The sequence below is a fragment of the Cryptomeria japonica genome, unplaced genomic scaffold, assembly GCF_030272615.1.
Source record: "Cryptomeria japonica unplaced genomic scaffold, Sugi_1.0 HiC_scaffold_1785, whole genome shotgun sequence".
In the NCBI taxonomy this organism is placed as follows: domain Eukaryota; kingdom Viridiplantae; phylum Streptophyta; class Pinopsida; order Cupressales; family Cupressaceae; genus Cryptomeria; species Cryptomeria japonica.
Window position 1 is genome coordinate 3,911 of NW_026730075.1, and position 17,945 is coordinate 21,855.

Here is a 17,945-nt window from a genome sequence, read left to right on the forward strand (position 1 = left end):
ATAATTCTGATATTGCGTAGATTCTAATCATTTTGGTATACTAAAATAGACAGTCTAGATGTATTTATTGTTTAGAATTTTATGATGAGTGCTTATTAGCTTTGAGTTGAATATGTGAATCTCGATCAATTTTGAGTGTATAATTTTTTCACATGGTTTGTAGATATGAAATTTGTGTGATAGAATTTTATGATACAAATTGACTGACTTCGTGCATCAATACAAACTCTTGTTGACAGAGTGCAAGATCATTCAAATTACCCTGACAGTTGAATTTCTATTGTTTTTCATTCATTGAATTGACATCAAATGTAGTCATTTCCTATACTAGACACAAGACTCTATAGCTGAATTGTGACGTCATTGTCATTCCCTACCTCAAAAAATAATTCAGAAGGGGTTTTATTTACAATCTCTTCACATAAGTTCCTATCACAAAACTTTATTAATAGAGTTCAACATCTACAAGGTTTTAAGAGACTAGCATGCATCATACAAACTAACTTCGCACATCGATAGAAACTGTTGTTGATAGAGTTCAAGATATTTCAAATTACCTTGACAATTGAATTTCTATCATTTTTCATTCGTTCAATTGACATCAAAAGTAGTTATTTCCTATACTAGACACAAGACTCTAGAACTGAATTGTGATGTCATTGTCATCCCCTACCTCAATAAATAATTCATAAATGGTTTTATTTACAATCTGTTCACATAAGTTCCTATCACAAAACTTTATTAATAGAGTTCAACACCTACAAGGTTTTAAGAGACTAGCACCCATCATAATATCATGCTAGAGGATTTTGTTAAATGTTATCTATATATAGATGCAATGTTAATTATTAATCTCTTTAGATGAAGTTTTAACTATTAATCTCTCTTCTCTCAATGTCATTTTTCCTTTATCTCTCTTATATTTCTCCCTCTACCTCTTGGTCTCTCTATCACTCTAATCTATTTGTCTATATCTCTCTCTCAATGTCACTTTCCCTTTATCACTCTCATATGCCAATGTATCTCTCTATCTACCTCTTCCCTCTTGGATATCCCTCTCCTTCTTAGGCCCTCTCTCTTTGATCTTTGTATCTCACTCTAATTTTTCTTCTATCTACTGATCATCTATCTCTTGTAAACATAACATTCTACTGATCATCTATCTCTTGTAAACATAACATGAGCCTGTTGATTATCTACTCATTCAAAGGTTTTATTACAGTCATATTTCTATCCCTATTTCAAGTAGCATCACTACTCCACTAAGACCTTTGTTGCACAAAAATCACTTGCTAAATGGCCTACCAATTGACCTCACATGTATTCTACAAATATATGTAAGAAATAAACCATTTTTTTCCTGATTAACCTTCCACACCTTTTCGACATACTTATTGCACACTAAGGTGCAATTGCTAGTTTCATATATGCTTAAGAGAAGATAAATATATTATTTGTAAAATATAAATGTGAATTATTGAAATATTTGTAAAATATGAATTGAAACTATATATGAAATACAAAATCTCTCTTTATGGTGTTTTAATTATTAAATAAACTATATTTCAATTTATTTAAGTAAAAAAATTATATTATATTTTATTTATTGACTCTTTAAATATATATATTTTATTTATTTAATATATTATTTATTAATTTTAAACTATAAAATATATATGGATGATAAAGAAATGGCAATTAAATTTATAATTTTAATATATAAAAATATTTTAATACTAACATAATAAATTTTACAATCTTATGATTGATAGTGTAGGAAAATAAATATCTTAAATATGTCCATCTAAATAAAGAATATTCAAAATTAATATTCATCCAATTAATATTTAATTGTTAATCAATAATATGAATGAGTTAAATTTCTATTTAATCTATAAAGTTAAAAATTTAGTTGAAAGATATAATTTATCATCATTTGAAAATTTTATCTTTATTTTAGTTATTTTAATAGTTGTATTTTCTATATATTGTAAGGGCAAAAAAAAATCATTTAAGAATAATTTTATATCTACTTATATACATTTAGTAAATATAATATAATAAATAATATAAATAAAAATAAAATTTAAAATTAATAGTTATATTTTTTTATATATTGTAAGGACAAAAATATAATTTAAGAATAATTTTATATCTACTTCTATACATTTTATAAATATAATAAATAATATAAAAAAAAAAAATTTAAATAAAAATCTATTTTTAAATAAATAAAAAATCTTCTATTGTAAAAAAATATTGAAAAAAAATTAAATAAACTAATAAAATAATTTTTAACTAGTGTAACTCAACATATAACTAAACTTAAAATAAATAATCATTTCAAATTAATTTTCATGGATATAATGAAATTCTAATTTTGAGATATTGATATAATGAAAAGTTTCAAATTTTAAGATGATATGTACTCAAATTTACATTTTACAATGGTTATCTTTTAGTAAAAAAATGATGGGCATATGGTATCAAGTGTATATTTATAGCCACTTCAACTTTTCTTTTTCAACCGCTAAAAAAATGGGACAAAATAAATAGGGAACGAACCTTACACACGGAAAAGGGATAACAGAGACGTGAATGGAACGAAAACGATGAAAAAAATAATTCTAAATGGTTGAGAACCGAAATGACAGACAGAAACAGGAAAGGTACATGTGTTGTGGGCCTAGCCACCTAAGCATGCCAGCTTAGTGTGTGTCATTTAAGCCGGGCCCATGAGTTTAGATTAGTTAATATTAATTGAGTTTAAATAATTGTAATGAATGAATAAATAAAATTTAAAAATGAGGTGCATTAAGATCATGAATTAAAGATTATTATATTATCAATAATTCATAGAATTAATTCATCATAGTATAGAAAATTATCTTGAAGCGTAGATTATTTTTGACCTCTAATAAACCTTGATTTGGTTGAGTCAATTTATGGATTAAGACCAATCTCACACCACATGGTTTTGATCACTTGTGGAGGGTACTATTTTGGGCCAAGTTTACACTTTTCAGATCTTGTTCACATTCATACTTTCTCTTTACTAACATGGAAGGAATAACAATACTTAGAAATACCTTAGGGAGATTTTTCAATTGTGAGGGTTCACCTTTTTTTTAATCAACTCCTTTGAATGAATGACTTTATGACCTTAAGAAAGTGTTGGTAGACAACAAACAAATCAACAAGTGATCCAAATATTAATGTTGATGTAATAGCTATTATGTTTCGTACTCTAGATATAGACATTCATAAGAATGCTCCTTATAATTTCTTAGGCTCTTCAAATGATCTAATGATCATTACTTGATGTTCAAATGATTTTCTTTGAATACCAAGCCAATACCACTAACACAATGACTCATCACATGCAAACACATAGCAATTTTGCTTGAAATAGATGTGAGCAAAGGGTAAGAGTAAACTACTAGCCCTTACTATGTTTTTAATGGTTGATATACTACAAAGGTACAATATAAATTATATACCCTACATTATAAAGATTACCATTCAATTAGGAAATTTAGTTATGTAAGAAATTCATAAACTCTCCATTCATAAATGATAAATAATAATCCGTTACAAACCAAGATGAAAAGAAAGAGATCTAAGGACTAAGGTTTTAAAACCCCTAGAGCATTCATACAATAGCCATGAATTATATTATTTCCTTCTCTTCAAATTAATTATCTCATTTAATCCTCTATTCCACCATAGTATAAACATAGGTTATCATGTTCTCTCCTCTCTCCCTTGAAACAATAGGCTTACCTAACAAGATTAAATGTCATTTTTTTTTCTCTATTATTGCCCTTTTGCGATATTCATCTCCCTCTTTTACCTCTACCATTATACTCACCACACTTGCATAGTTCATCCCCTAGGATATATGTTTGTGATCACTAAATTTGCATACACATTTACACCATCATTATATATCCACACAATCTTGTATTTATATAGTACTAATATTTATTTTGAATATATCACCTATGGGATTGAAAAAGGAAGTATCCTTAATAGCACACCCTTTTACCTGTTGTCCTCAAACTTGACTTAATATATCTTGAGCCTAGAAGAACTTTAAAATTTTACAAGTATGAACAAGGATTTTTTTTTTATAAGTAGCTCTTCATAATGTGAAGGTGAAAAAGATATCATATGCTAGTGGGTATCTTTTTCTTAAAACAATACTCACCTCTACATTATAGAGGTGCCAACAATTGTCATATGCATGTGAGTGTGCATACATATATGCATGTATGTGTGTGTCTTGATGATTTTCTTAGTGGCTAATATTCACCAATTGCCTATTTTTGAAAATTTGGGAATCAAAATTCGGCTAATGTTTCAAGTTTTAAGGTGACCTAAATTGCCACTTTTTTACAAAAAAATATTTTATTCTTAGTTAAATCACCAAAGAATTTATTTTATTAAATTTTTGAACTCAAATTTTCAATTCAATACATAATTGGTTCAAATTACCCAAAATTTTATAATATATAGTAGAAATCTAAATTATTCATTAACAATATATCATAGTTATTATTTACTTTTGGGTTATATCAGCAATCTTTAGTTACCACCATTGATTTAAAATATAATCTAATCATGAGGTAAAATGTACCTACAAGTTGTAATGCTCATGGGGTTTGAAATTACTTTTCAATTGTTGACCTCAATGGAAATCAATGGTCTAAAAGCAATTTTGGGCCCAATGAGTATTACAAATTTTTGGTACCTTTTATCTCATAAAATACAAAGAGGGCTATTAGATTATTCTAAATCAATGGTAGTAACTAGATAAAGTAGAATCTACCCCTTAAACTCATTAATGATTTCCACCTTCAAGCCTCTAATTTTCTCTAACAATTTATTTTTTAAATGAAAGGATTTACAATAGTAATTAATGGATACTCATATTATTTTCCAAGATTCGCCAAGATTTCCTATGAAAAAAATTTGCCAATAAAATTAATATTTTTCTTAAAAAATAAGGAAAGATTTGCCAATAAAATTAATATTTTTCTTTATAAGGAAATATTTGCTAATAAAATTATTATTATTTTCTAAAAATATTAAATATTTGTCAAGATTTTATATCTTTTATTTAGTGGGGGTTTCTTAAAGTTATCACTAGTGTTTCTATACATATATATATTATTATATGTATACATTTACATATATACATATATATCAATGATTCTACATAAGGAATGTGTTGTTCTAAAAAATGAGCAAACCAAGTTCACCTGCAATCTATCTATGAAATAGCCAACTTCATATAATGAAGAACTTCAGGACTTGGACAACATAACAAGGATGTGAATCCTTCTACTCTTCAGGCTCTGCAAAACCTAGGTGGGTGTACCTTTGATGCATTGACTTAGACCCATTACACACACATGGCATCATCAATAAAAGCAGATAGATCTCACAAGGCTCAACAACTAGGAGGTTACTACAGATGGGCTAGATCTACATTGACATCTCAACTAAGTTGAAGCATGAGATAGGCGGAACAAACTAAAAATACAAAAATAAAAGTAAATGGATATTTGATTTAAAAATCTCTTAGAATCCCCAAAATCTACAAGGCCAGTGCCTTATCCAAGGGGAACAGAGTCATACATCAAACTGTAAATGAGAACCTCTACTACAAGTCCATCTTCATATTAAAATATTCCCGCATTAATGCCTTGCATAAATGCATTACTCAGCTTATCCAAAAAGCCATCAGATCTTGAAAATATATTCCATTATTTATGATTGATTATAGATTTTAAATTCTTCCTTGAAGAATGCCTACAAACAATCACAACAATCTCCTTGAGATGACAAATTCCAGCCTCCTTGAGGATTTAATTTGTAACAAAGAAATACATATCTAGAAACAACTTTGTGTGAATTTATGCATGCCTTACATACATAAGAACCTGCAACAAAAAACACCTACAACAAGAAGATAGACTCCATTACTTGAAAAAAGACATTAGACTATACAAACTCTAGAAGAAAAACTTAGAATTGGAAACCAAGATTATGGAGCCTTCCTCACAATAAATCTGGAACTCTTACAAATGAGAAGACCTATCAATAAGAAGGCAGAGAGGGGAATTTTTTGGATTTCATATCTGACCAAGAGAACTGCCCAATCTTTCAGCATTAACTGCTCACACACTTGGCCTGCTGAAAATCATCTCTTTTTGACTGAAAAATAAATTCTGAGATCCAGAGGTAACCACCCCAAAAATATTTGCCATGGGTTACACTTGACTGCAGAAATGATTCCTCATATTTAGAGCTTTCCAACGATATATAATACTTATATATTCGAGCAAAAACTAATCCCTCAGCCATCAATCTCTCGGATGAGCTCAATCATTTAAATTTCTGCCTTTTCACTATAGTCTGAAACTATATTTTAAACTTTGAATTTCCCACGTAGATCTCTGCCAGATGTCACTTCTGGATTGGCTCATGAGTCCCTCTGGACTCCACCTGTCCTGCCATTTGAATCGCGATGGATATTCATCATGCATCTCTGCATAGCAGATTGGTGACCATCATCTGATTATTTCCAACCTACTTGACCTTTATGTTGGCTAATCTGCTCCCTTTTGCTGCACGTCACCACGTGTCGGTCATTGGTTCACTCATGAGATCCACTTGGGTACCACCTGCCTTCCCACTTCATCTGCCACTTCACCTTTGGTTCTATTGGTTTGTTCGATATTATTATTTTGGCCAAACTTCCTCCCCAGACGAGCTGTTCACATGTCTCATCGATTCTATAGTTTCATCGATACTTTTTATTTTATCGATGGGACTAGTTCTGATTTCTTTGATGTACTTTATGTTGATGGAACTGATGCTTTCGGTGAATCCTTTTAGAGATCCATCGCGGCCAAGGTCTATTTGATAAGTCACTCTTTGGTTTGTCTGTGCATCCAACTGGCCACCATCTAGGCACCACCTGTCTACCACATGTCTGCCACCTCACCAGTTGCTATGTCATGAGGGTATTCATTATGGGCACTTCACAACCGTGGTATAACGACAGACATGGATAGCCCTAGAATTTTACTCCATCGTTGATCCTCCTTGGATCTACCGTTGGATCTCAACGATCTACTCGATCTTTAACTTGCCCCTTTTTGGCACGTGCTTTGTCGCCAAGTCACGGTGAGTATTTGGTGGGCATCTCTCTATCGCAGTATAGCAACCTCCATTAGATCTCTTTGTCCGATCGTTAGATCTTCTCAACATGCTCGCTAGTTAATTTTTGCCCTTCTGCTGCAAAATTTGGGCGCTTTGAGTGCGCACGGGGGGCCCATTGGATCGCTCAACGACTCCTTGTCAAAAGTCCGTAAGCTTTGACACTAAGGATATATGCAGCTTTGCTTTTAAATATTAAAAATCTCCTCCCCACCACCAATGTGGGATAAATGGTTCTTCATGCCTAGCGACTGAAAGTGCTTGGAAGTTTTAAAACCCTTACTCTGTCTGCAACTACGCAACCCCATCTAGCTCACAATAGGGAATATTTTGGTTCTACACTTGCCAATTGCCTTTGTTTGGATTTTCTTTCGTTGATCGGATTTGCTGAGAGTTTCATGGCCTACATGATAGGCATGCAAGGGAAGGGTACTGGTTTCATTTTTCATGCCCTCAAACCAGGCGATTCAGGTAGATTCATCAAGAGGTCATTTGAAAGTGCAGAGCAAAATTTTAAAATGGGCCTCCAAATTATCAAAATTTTATAGGTCCCAATAGAATGAATGAAGGTGAAAGATAAAGTATATTCTCTAGTAGAAGTGCATTTGAAGAAACCTCATCATCCCCATTATTGAAGGATGTAAAGTTACCCAAAGCAGAAAACTCATGACTAGTATCATAGTCATATTGTATATTATTTGAATAATCTAGAGGTAAAGAAAATCTAAAATCAGATAATTTAGGAATGTCTATGTAACATTGTCACCATATATCTCCCAAAATTTGGTCTAAAGAGAACAAGGATAATCAATGTGTGCAATGACTCTCAAATTGTCATCATCAACATGTACACCAATCAGTCCAATAATATGTTCATTTTAAGATATCAAAATATTTTTCTACAAAAATTAATTGGTGAAGGAAAATGAATGCCTAAATGTGGAAAATGATAAAGTCAATGGAGATGATTTAGGATACCATTTTTCCATTTTGTATAGTTTCCCATTTTCAAGATGATCATAAAAGGGTGAAACAAAAGAACATAATGGACTAAGATAGATCTCCAAATTACATAGCCATGAAACCCTAAAAGAGTTCTAGTCTCTTTAATATGACTAATATTAAAAATGGAGCCACCACAAAAATATCGAACTTCTCTAAATGTTACAATGTCAAAGTTATTAATTAGAGTGTGATTATGAGTAGAATGAAACAAAGATAGTTGGGGTTGAATCTATAGAAAGTGAATGTATAAATTTGAAGAGCTCCTTAATACCTTTCCAATATAACATGAATCTTGAAATGTATATGGATAGGTAAAAATTTATGAGCTCAACGGTCAAAATAAGTAATCTAGACTTTAATCAATAAAAATAAGTGTCAACAACTTATCCACATAGACAAAGATAGTTTGTAGTATAAAGGGAATTAATAGTGGGTAGTTGTATGAGGATTTACATTGTATGGGGTGTTGTGTTATATCAATTTTAAATCTTGTCTATTCCTCTTATTTCAAAAAATCCTCTCTCTACATCCATGTCTATTTTGCATAATCCCAAAGCACTTCACTTCTTGAGGTATAGTGACTTCTTTGTTTCTAATTTCTACCTCTACACAATCCTAAGTGTTGAACCTCTAGTTTTGATATATTACTTTGGGCATGTCAATAATTTAATAATACCTAAAGTTAAGATTGAGTACTAGTTATACACTTATAATGGGAAGCTTTTGACATATCATCATAGACATGTTTGAATCATAGGTGCAATATGACAGTAGAATTTTATAAAACTATTGTCTAGTTTTTCTCATCAAATCTCAATGTAATTAGTTTCCTACTAAAATAGGAAAACCTTAAATAAAATAAATGTGTTTCAAATTTCCTTTTCAACACATAAAAGGGACAATTTACCACATTGTGTGTCTATTTTAGCATTTCCAAGAAAAATAACTGTGATAAACATGCAAAAATATCCATGTTCATTCTCATGTCTTAGATAATGTCCATCTAAAAAATTTAAGGATTCTCATTTGCTTTATTGTATGCAAATTTTCTAAGCATATCCCCAAAAAAATGAACAAGTACAATCCATTTCCTGTTTACTATGTTTGATTGTAACTATAAAATATTTGAACAAATGCTAGAAGAATGCTAAAGAATATCATATAATAAATATATTTACAATGTTATTCTTGATAGTTTGTATTGTTAAGATTTGTATGGTAATGATATCAGTTATTGTATATATCCTATGAAAAAATAATTCTCTGTCACACAATGAGAGGGTGTTAGAGTTGTATTTCTTATAATGAGAGCTTTTAAGTATTTTAGTTTCTTTTGATTTTATTTTTGTTTGGCATTAAAAAATTTAATATTTAGAGATGTCAATTATAAAAAATTTAAATTGAATGTATAACATTTTTAAATGAAAAAAAAAAACTTAAATTAAAAAGCTCTAAAATAGGGTTTGTCTACATCAGATACCATGGTTGATTTATAGAAAGTCAAAATAATTTATTTGCATCTTGGTTATCATGGATTGTAGAAGTTTACAATGTTTGACTTTTCTATTGGTCACTCACAAGTACTCATACAGGCATGTGTCACTATGCTAAAAGCAACATTCGATGAGCTTTAATTTATAGAAAAAATTATCGCATGCTAAAAAAATGCTTTCAAAAATAAAAAATAAAAAATAACAAAAACATCTTCATTTTTTTATAGAAATTTAAAGATAAATTTCAATTATTCTTATAATCTTTTTAATGTTAGTTGAGTAATATCATCGTAGGTACACTATAGTCTATACTCTCTCTCAATAAGTAATTTAGAAAAACACAATGGTTAATTTTTTCTTTAGTTAATTCTTTTTGATGGGTTGATTCTATGGTTTTGAATGTATTTTTAAAGAAAACAAATAGGAGTGTAGTGTACATAGGATGATATGTTCTAAATATTCAAATTATGAAATATATAGTTTTATCTGGTTTGCAAAGTCAAAACCCTTAAGTCCTTGGTTTTTAGTCGAAGAGGTTTAAGCGTGAAAAGCTCATGCTCCCCTATCAAGTAGCTAAAAGAACTTGATGAATGAAAAATATTCCATAATAATAATAATAATAAATCTTGATGCACTTAATTGATTTGAAGATGATTTTGGATGTTTTCAAAGAATGGGAGAATATATTTAAATACAAAGAAGTCAACATAACATGTGTTAGGTCAGTTCATACTAGTTAGTGAAACAATTAACTAAGTTAAAATTTTAATATTTGAAATTTAAAAATTCTAAGATTATGAAATTTATTATAAGATGAATGCTGATAAATATTGAAAATTATGGATGAAACTTTAGAGATATGTGATGATAAAGATTTAGTTACTGATTAAATTTGCATAAATATATTACTTATAAATTAAGACATGAATATGTGATATTCAAGATTAATAACAAATAAATTAATACACCTCTTTAAATCTCTCTCACCATGTAAGTGATACTTATAAAGATAAAAAACTGACTTAATATATAAACACCTTTTAACATAAAAACTACTATATTAATATATTTCTCCATATAATAACAAATAATCTCTTAAAATACAAACACCATTAAATATTTAGTATTGCAAAAGCAATCCACTTTCTCATCTACTCCGATCTGGAGGGATTTATAGTGTCATATTAGATCCATCTTTCAAACAAGAACAGCAAATACGAGACAACCACCAGCACAATCACATGCTTCTTTTCTTCTCCTAGTCGTTAATAATTGCTCAACAACTCTTCTATTACAATTAGTCCTCCTAAAAGGTTAATGATATTTTAGCGACTTGGCGATTTAAGTTGTTAAATGTTCACCTAGCTTCTACTACAGTAACGGAAGTTTCATTTACTGAATGAATCCCTGATGAAGATGATGTAGCACTCCCAGATATCTGCGATGTTGTTGCGCTTTCATTATCCTCAATACCTAAGCCTGACATTGATTTTGAATTTGAAGCATGGCTTTCGCTATTATTTATAAAAACAGGCTTTGAAGGATTTGGCAATTCATCAATCTTGCCAGATAACATCATAATGACATTAGACATAACTGGACGAAGCGTTGCATTAGCTTGCACACACAAAAGCCCAACATGAATACATCTCAAGACCTGCTCCTCAGTGACATCTGATGCTTTCGAATCTACCAGATTAAGCGCATTTCCTGCCTTGAATAATTTCCATGCCTGGGCATCACATATCATTAAATGTCAAGTATCTGGCTGCCTAACATTGAAAAGTAGCAATTCAGACAACTGGGTAGTAGGAATTCCAGATTCTTACCCATTCTACTAGGTGTTGGAAGTATCACAGTTCTGAGAGGGGGGGTGAATCAGAACTGTATTGTTCTAATAAGAAACTCCTTCAAAAATTTTCACTAAGCAGTTTAAAACAGAATATTTACAGTTTATGCAGGAGAAGTGTAAACATTTATCATAAGCATAAGAAAATGAAATTCACAAACATGAAGAAATACCAAATTTGTGCCGAGTGGAAAACCCTCCAAAATCTCATGATTTTGTCATAGGGAGAAAAACCACTCCATGAACCTGTATCTTTTATTCATTCCAATTCTTTACAATCGGCAGTCACTACTGCTCAGAAATTTAACACAATTTAACACAACTCATATACATATACAAATGTGCATATATCACTTGTACATGTACACAAGTTTATGATAAAACTTTCAGACCCGCTAATCTTCAGATACATATATATATATATGTTTTTTACACACACATACGTACATGCATCTAAAGATTACAAGTTATATATGAACTTCGAAACAAAACAGTTACATATTTCTAACTGAACCAGTTAGAATTTGTTTAACAATCTTCCTCTTAAAAAACTGCAAAAGATCTGTTTCAGATTACAAATCTGTTTTAGGCGAAGCTGATAAACATAAATCTTCGTTTGAGAGATATTTGAAGACAGTTTTCATAACGGCATAACTGACTGAAACATTTACATATTTCCTTTTGCTTTGAAACAACAAACTTTTAAATAGTGCCCTGGGTTTAAAACCCCAAAAGATTTATAAAACACTGCATAGCCATATATCGATTTCGAAACCCTCTTTAGAAGTGAATCAAGAACATAATCTTCATACCTGTGAATTTTACGATTCTGCCCAAGAAACCGCATACCTGAGACACAAGATTCTGTCTGGCCTTAGGAAGTTTCTTCCTTCTTTCATGCGCTCCAGATTCTCATACAGAGCAAAACAAACATATAAGCAAACTTGTATTTTCACTGAGTAAGATAAATGCATAAACCTGAAACTCCATGTGAAATAGACAACAAATAATGAACCTGCGTGAATCCATCGATCAATTCCCTGTTTCGTACAAAGATATCTTGACCCAAATTATTACCTGTCTGATTTACAAAATGAATACAATCTTTCAAAATGCAACAAAACTGTTTGTTCAGAGTAATTCGATACCCACAACCTCAATTAGGTTTAACAAAAATTTGGAGTCCGCCATGCAAAGTCAATACTTGGCGAGAAAGGACTGACAATAATTAATAAACTTGTCAGTTTACATTGGTCTCAAATAAAACTGCCGACAAACCATTCAGACTTTCCAACTTTTCACTTTACACAAATATCATTATATATTCCTTGTCACGTCAATGCCACATGTAACATTTTGCCAACAACGCATGCCACGTATTTGCCGGATGACAGATAGTGTAAATAGTTAACACTAGGTTCTGCATGACGTATGGAAGATAAAAATTATTCTTTTTCCTCCCACTGATGATCTCAAGAAGAACTACTCCAAAACTGTAAACATCTACTTTAACTGACAGCTGCCCTTGCATTGCATACTCTGGAGCCATGTAACCACTGCATTGTAATAGAAATTGTTTGAATTAATAGATAGTAAAGTTAGAGTTTTTGTTTTAAATATTTGTACATGTATTTGAAGGAAAAAATGAAGCATAACTACATTTATTTGAGAGTAAAAATTCAATTGTAAATGTTTAACTATCACCATTTCAAATTTACAAGTACAAAAATTACATTATTATACTGATGCTTACAATGTTCCTGCAATTGTTGTATGGACATGTGTTTCATCCCCGGGGAAAAGTCTTGCTAAACCAAAGTCAGCAATCTTTGGATTAAGTTTGTGGTCAAGCAAAATGTTGTTTGCTTTAATATCTCTATGGATGATTCGCAACTGTGAATCCTCATGAAGGTATAGAAGCCCACGGGCAATTCCAATGATGATGTTATAACGCTTTTGCCAATCTAGCTCTCTACACTTCTCTGAATCTGTAATATCAATTCTAAAAACACTGATAAACTATTCATTTTTTTTTTGAGAATATTAAGATTAAGTTGTAACTTACCAAAGAGAAATGTGTCCAAGCTCTTGTTTGGAAAATATTCATAAACAAGCAACCTTTCATTTCCCTCCACGCAACATCCTAACAATCTCGCGAGATTTCGATGCTGAATATTGGCCATCAATTTCACTTCATTCATAAATTCTTTCTTTCCTTGTGCAGATTTGGCAGAAAGTTTCTTCACTGCTATCTCATTTCCATCTTTAGTTTTTCCCTAAAACATGAAATATATATTTAGAGATATCCATCTCTTGCTAAATAAACTTTAACTTATACATTGTCAACCCACCTTGTATACCTCACCGAAACCTCCCTCTCCAAGCTTCTTGTTGTCCTGGAAATTTTCTGTAGCTTCTGCCAACACTTCTAAGCTGAAGACAAACTTCTGATCTTGCAAAAGTAACCCGGAATCAAGTGAAAATTCATGCCTCTCTATAACATTAGAAAATGACCAAGGAGAGGTTGGTAAAATTAGAGAATTCATCATAGTAAAATCACAACAAGAGAAAACTGAAAATTATAAATGGATTTCAGAAGTGAGCACCTTGGTTGTGAGAAGCGCTAGTTACTAGATTCCAAAAAGTGTTAAATCTAACTATTTTTCTCGATACATTTAGAAAAATAAGTAACACCAGAATGATGCCTCCCGTGAGTCCCAATACCATAGATAGTGTTTTGGAAAACTTTTCTGCAGAATACAATCAAATAACTTTTAGTTTCTATAATTTTAACTACATATTATAAATTCATTCAAGTCAGCTCAGTAAATGGTATCTTTCTTATAATTTAATATTGAAAATATGGTATCAAATTTTCTTATTTATTATTAAATGAAGAAATAAATTAAAAATACATTACTGATAGCAACCTTTAGAAAAGAGGGAAAGATAGACCAAAAATAGGACTAATGAAGAAGCATAAAAAGCATCAAATTTCAAAAAAAAATAATAAGAGAGGAAAGTGGCTCATACGTTTTGTTGTGGTCAAAGAAGTTTCGTTGATTTTTTTAGGAGAGAAGGGTGCTGCTGTAGGAGGAAGGAAAGGTGCGGAAGTAGTTGAAGGGGATCCCACAGGAGACGAAGAGGGCTCCTGAGCAGAGTCGTAAAATGGGTATAATTCATATCTTATCTTGCAGCTCCCGTACAAAACCTGGGCTCCTTCTTTTGTAGAACAACAACTCCCCATCTGGTTCCTTGCTTTAACCAAACATGTTTTACAATCTTGTATTGATATATCTTTCCAACACTGAACTAAACCATATAACTTTCCTGAAGCAGAATAATTGGCTGATCCAGTAGAGAATCCCTTATTTGCAGGGATGTAAGCTTTGTTCGACAGATTCGACAGAAGGTCAGTTGTTGTGGTCTGAAAAGAATCCATATCGCTGCTAATATCATTCTGGTTGCTATAGCTTTCTCCACTAGCATCTAGAATTGAAATGAAATTTGAGTTGTCATAGTGCAGGAAGCAGTCATCAAACCATATTAGTCCACTCATGTCGTTGTGACAAACATTTTGAATTGTCTTATTCGCTTCGAGCACACATTTTGAGCATCTCTCTGCTGATATATTCTCAGTACATTGGAGCAGACTATAGACCTTATTGGGAGACTGGCCGCGGGAAGAAGTGTTAAACCCTGAACTTTGAGGTGCATTAAGAAATAGATCATTGATAACTAGGTTTAAGTTTGTGGAATATGTACTGCCATCGGTGATTTTTGAGGAATCATTGCAGGTGTGCCTTACGTAAGCACTTATGGCCGAAGGGAAATTCATTACAAACAGCAAAAGGAGGAAGGTTGGTAGAAAAGTTGACCGTCTGTAAGGAACAAAGGGTAAAGAGTTGTACTTCATACTATTTTTCTTTTCAACTCTGAAGCCAATTGTTGTTCTTCAATCTCTCAGAATTTACAGAGACGGCATAATCAGTTCTTCAAGAAATAACCTAAAGTTGCTCAAATTTCCTGCGATGCCCATAAAAACCAAGGTGAGTTTGATTCAAAATACAAATGAAGAGCTGTAAGCCCACTGTTATATCGCATCTTTAAAACTGAAAAAATATATTATTAATTATGAGATGTCAATTCTAATCATATAATATAAATTGGAAGGGAATCTAGGTCAATCCCTTAATAACATCATGTTTTTATTAAAATGCTTAAGCACAAAAGGATTGAAAAAAATCAATAGATGTCTAAGTAGCTTGAGTTTTGGGACAGAATGAGAATACTTTCAGTTCAAAAATGGCTAACGAAATGATGCAAACCAAATTATTAATAGAGATTGTAGAAGTTATCTCTTATTTAAGATAGTCAACATAGGCAAATGAGGAAAGAGTCAAGAATAGACTTTGTAAGGCTTTTATTTCTTAAATGACATAATTAGAATACCATTTACAATCTCTCCACCATAATTTGCTCTACTAAATTATAGTAATGTCCACTATATCTAATGGAATAACATCAACAATAGTTTCAAAATCTTCATGATCTTGTTTTTATAAATGGCACTTCACTTTAACTTCACAATATTTTTACCATAACTTATAGTATTAAATTATAATTATGTACACTATCTAATTGGATAATATAGTACTAAATAATAATTATGTACACTATCTAATTGGATAACATAAACAGTAGTTTCAAAATTTACATGATCTTTGATTGAAAAAAAGACACTTCACTTTAACTTTAGATCAAAAGTTCTAGAATAGTTTTTATTCCTTTTTTGAAAAATCCAAAAACATAGATCCATGAAATCTTACCAAGAGATTAATCTTGATCCCTTAAAATATAAGAGACCACCAAATAGATTATTTATTTATATAAAAACCATTACAAAATCTACTCTTATATCGAAGATTATAATTTCTTGTGCTCCAAATACTTATCATAAAAAAATCTATTGGAGTCTTCTATAATGAAAAGAGTATGAACCCTAATCCTCTCAAGCTGGCCTTCTAGAAGAAGCCCAAGAAGAAATGCAATGGAAAACTAAAAAGTTTTCATGATTGCTAGGTGGTAATTAATTCAAGACCTCAAGAGTTATTTATGAGACCACAATATTCCAAAGGCACCCAATGAAAGCTTCTATGACTTTAAAATGATTGCCAAAGAAAGTCTATAAGAATTTTTAGAGAGAATCCAACCAGAAGAATAATAAGTAGGAGTGCCCATTAGAATCTTATAACAAATTTTGAAATTTCCTTGTTTGAAATAGGGATTTGGTAATCCAGTACACCAAATTCATCTCAATTTTAGATAAAATAGCTTACAAAATACCGACTAGAGAAGCTGGAAAAGCAAAAGGAATGCTAAATATTTTTCTATGCCTAATTCTTTTTTACCCATAAGAGTCAAGCCAAGTAGACGCAGAAGAAAGGATTGACAATAACATAGGGTGTTCTATCATTGAATGCTAGGACCCAATATTTTGCAAAAGTATCCAAGCAACGAAGAGCTTAGTTAATGTAATTTGAATAAAAAATGTAGTAAAGAAAAAAGAGCAGATATCCCTGGAGACAAAATTATGTAAATTGAAGGTATAATATTAGATAAAATAAGAAATATACAATTAAATAAAGATATAAACAAAAGATAATAATGGTGTAATTTAAAGGTGTAAAGAGAGACTATCTCCAAAATGAAAGAGAACCTTTTGTTCACAAACAATGTGGCTTTCTAATTATAATCTAAAATAAAGAGAGATTTCATGGAAAATAATATGAATCTCCTCAATCGCTCTTCTATATATGAAATATTGATGCAAAGGAAATATAGATTATCTTACCATCTGAACATAAAAGCCACGCCTAAGAGAACGTAAGACATCCAAGTGTTCATTCAGCTGATCTTTTCAATTTAACTCGACAAAAGGAAATGATGGAGATATCCCCAATTTACTCTATTTTGTCAAGGTCATGTAAGACTATTGAAGTTTCTTTGCAGATTTCAGAGGTTTGAAACGACATAGTCTTTCAATCGTTTTGCATACTCTATTATGCCGTATGCAAGCCGCATATTAGATTTCTAAGGGCTGAAACGAACGTAAGACATCCAAGTGTTCATTCATCTGATCTTTTCAATTTAACTCGACAAAAGGAAATGATGGAGATATCCCCAATTTACTCTATTTTGTCAAGGTCATGTAAGACTATTCAAGTTTCTTTGCAGATTTCAGAGGTTTGAAATGACATAGTCTTTCAATCGTTTTGCATACTCTATTATGCCGTATGCAAGCCGCATATTAGATTTCTAAGGGCTGAAACGATCTAATTGAAATTACAAATTATATATGATTGTTG

The 17,945-nt window shown here is 31.1% G+C and overlaps 2 protein-coding genes across 2 annotated transcripts; both read right to left on the bottom strand.

The window, feature by feature from the left end:
* Positions 1 to 11,085: 11,085 nt before the first annotated feature.
* LOC131077534 (cysteine-rich receptor-like protein kinase 29) lies at positions 11,086 to 14,123 on the bottom strand. The gene is made up of 6 exons (XM_059216338.1): positions 13,929 to 14,123; positions 13,643 to 13,853; positions 13,331 to 13,565; positions 12,990 to 13,133; positions 12,726 to 12,732; positions 11,086 to 11,460 (listed from the first exon to the last, which is right to left on the bottom strand). The coding sequence occupies exons 1-6, from the start codon at positions 14,121 to 14,123 to the stop codon at positions 11,086 to 11,088; spliced, it is 1,167 nt and encodes a 388-aa protein (XP_059072321.1).
* A 107-nt stretch (positions 14,124 to 14,230) lies between these two features.
* LOC131077554 (cysteine-rich repeat secretory protein 38-like) lies at positions 14,231 to 15,415 on the bottom strand. Its single transcript, XM_059216337.1, has 2 exons — positions 14,611 to 15,415; positions 14,231 to 14,370 (listed from the first exon to the last, which is right to left on the bottom strand). The coding sequence occupies exons 1-2, from the start codon at positions 15,413 to 15,415 to the stop codon at positions 14,231 to 14,233; spliced, it is 945 nt and encodes a 314-aa protein (XP_059072320.1).
* Positions 15,416 to 17,945: the final 2,530 nt, after the last annotated feature.

Bases quoted from the DNA above. Each gene is read 5' to 3' on its own strand.
- LOC131077534 (XM_059216338.1), bottom strand. From the start codon at position 14,123: ATGAATTCTCTAATTTTACCAACCTCTCCTTGGTCATTTTCTAATGTT. The intron at 13,566-13,642 runs GTAAGTTACAAC...TTGATATTACAG, and splicing joins CTTGGACACATTTCTCTTTG to ATTCAGAGAAGTGTAGAGAG. The intron at 13,134-13,330 runs GTAAGCATCAGT...ATTACAATGCAG, and splicing joins ACAACAATTGCAGGAACATT to TGGTTACATGGCTCCAGAGT.
- LOC131077554 (XM_059216337.1), bottom strand. From the start codon at position 15,415: ATGAATTTCCCTTCGGCCATAAGTGCTTACGTAAGGCACACCTGCAAT. The intron at 14,371-14,610 runs GTATGAGCCACT...TATAATATGTAG, and splicing joins TTCTTTGACCACAACAAAAC to TTAAAATTATAGAAACTAAA.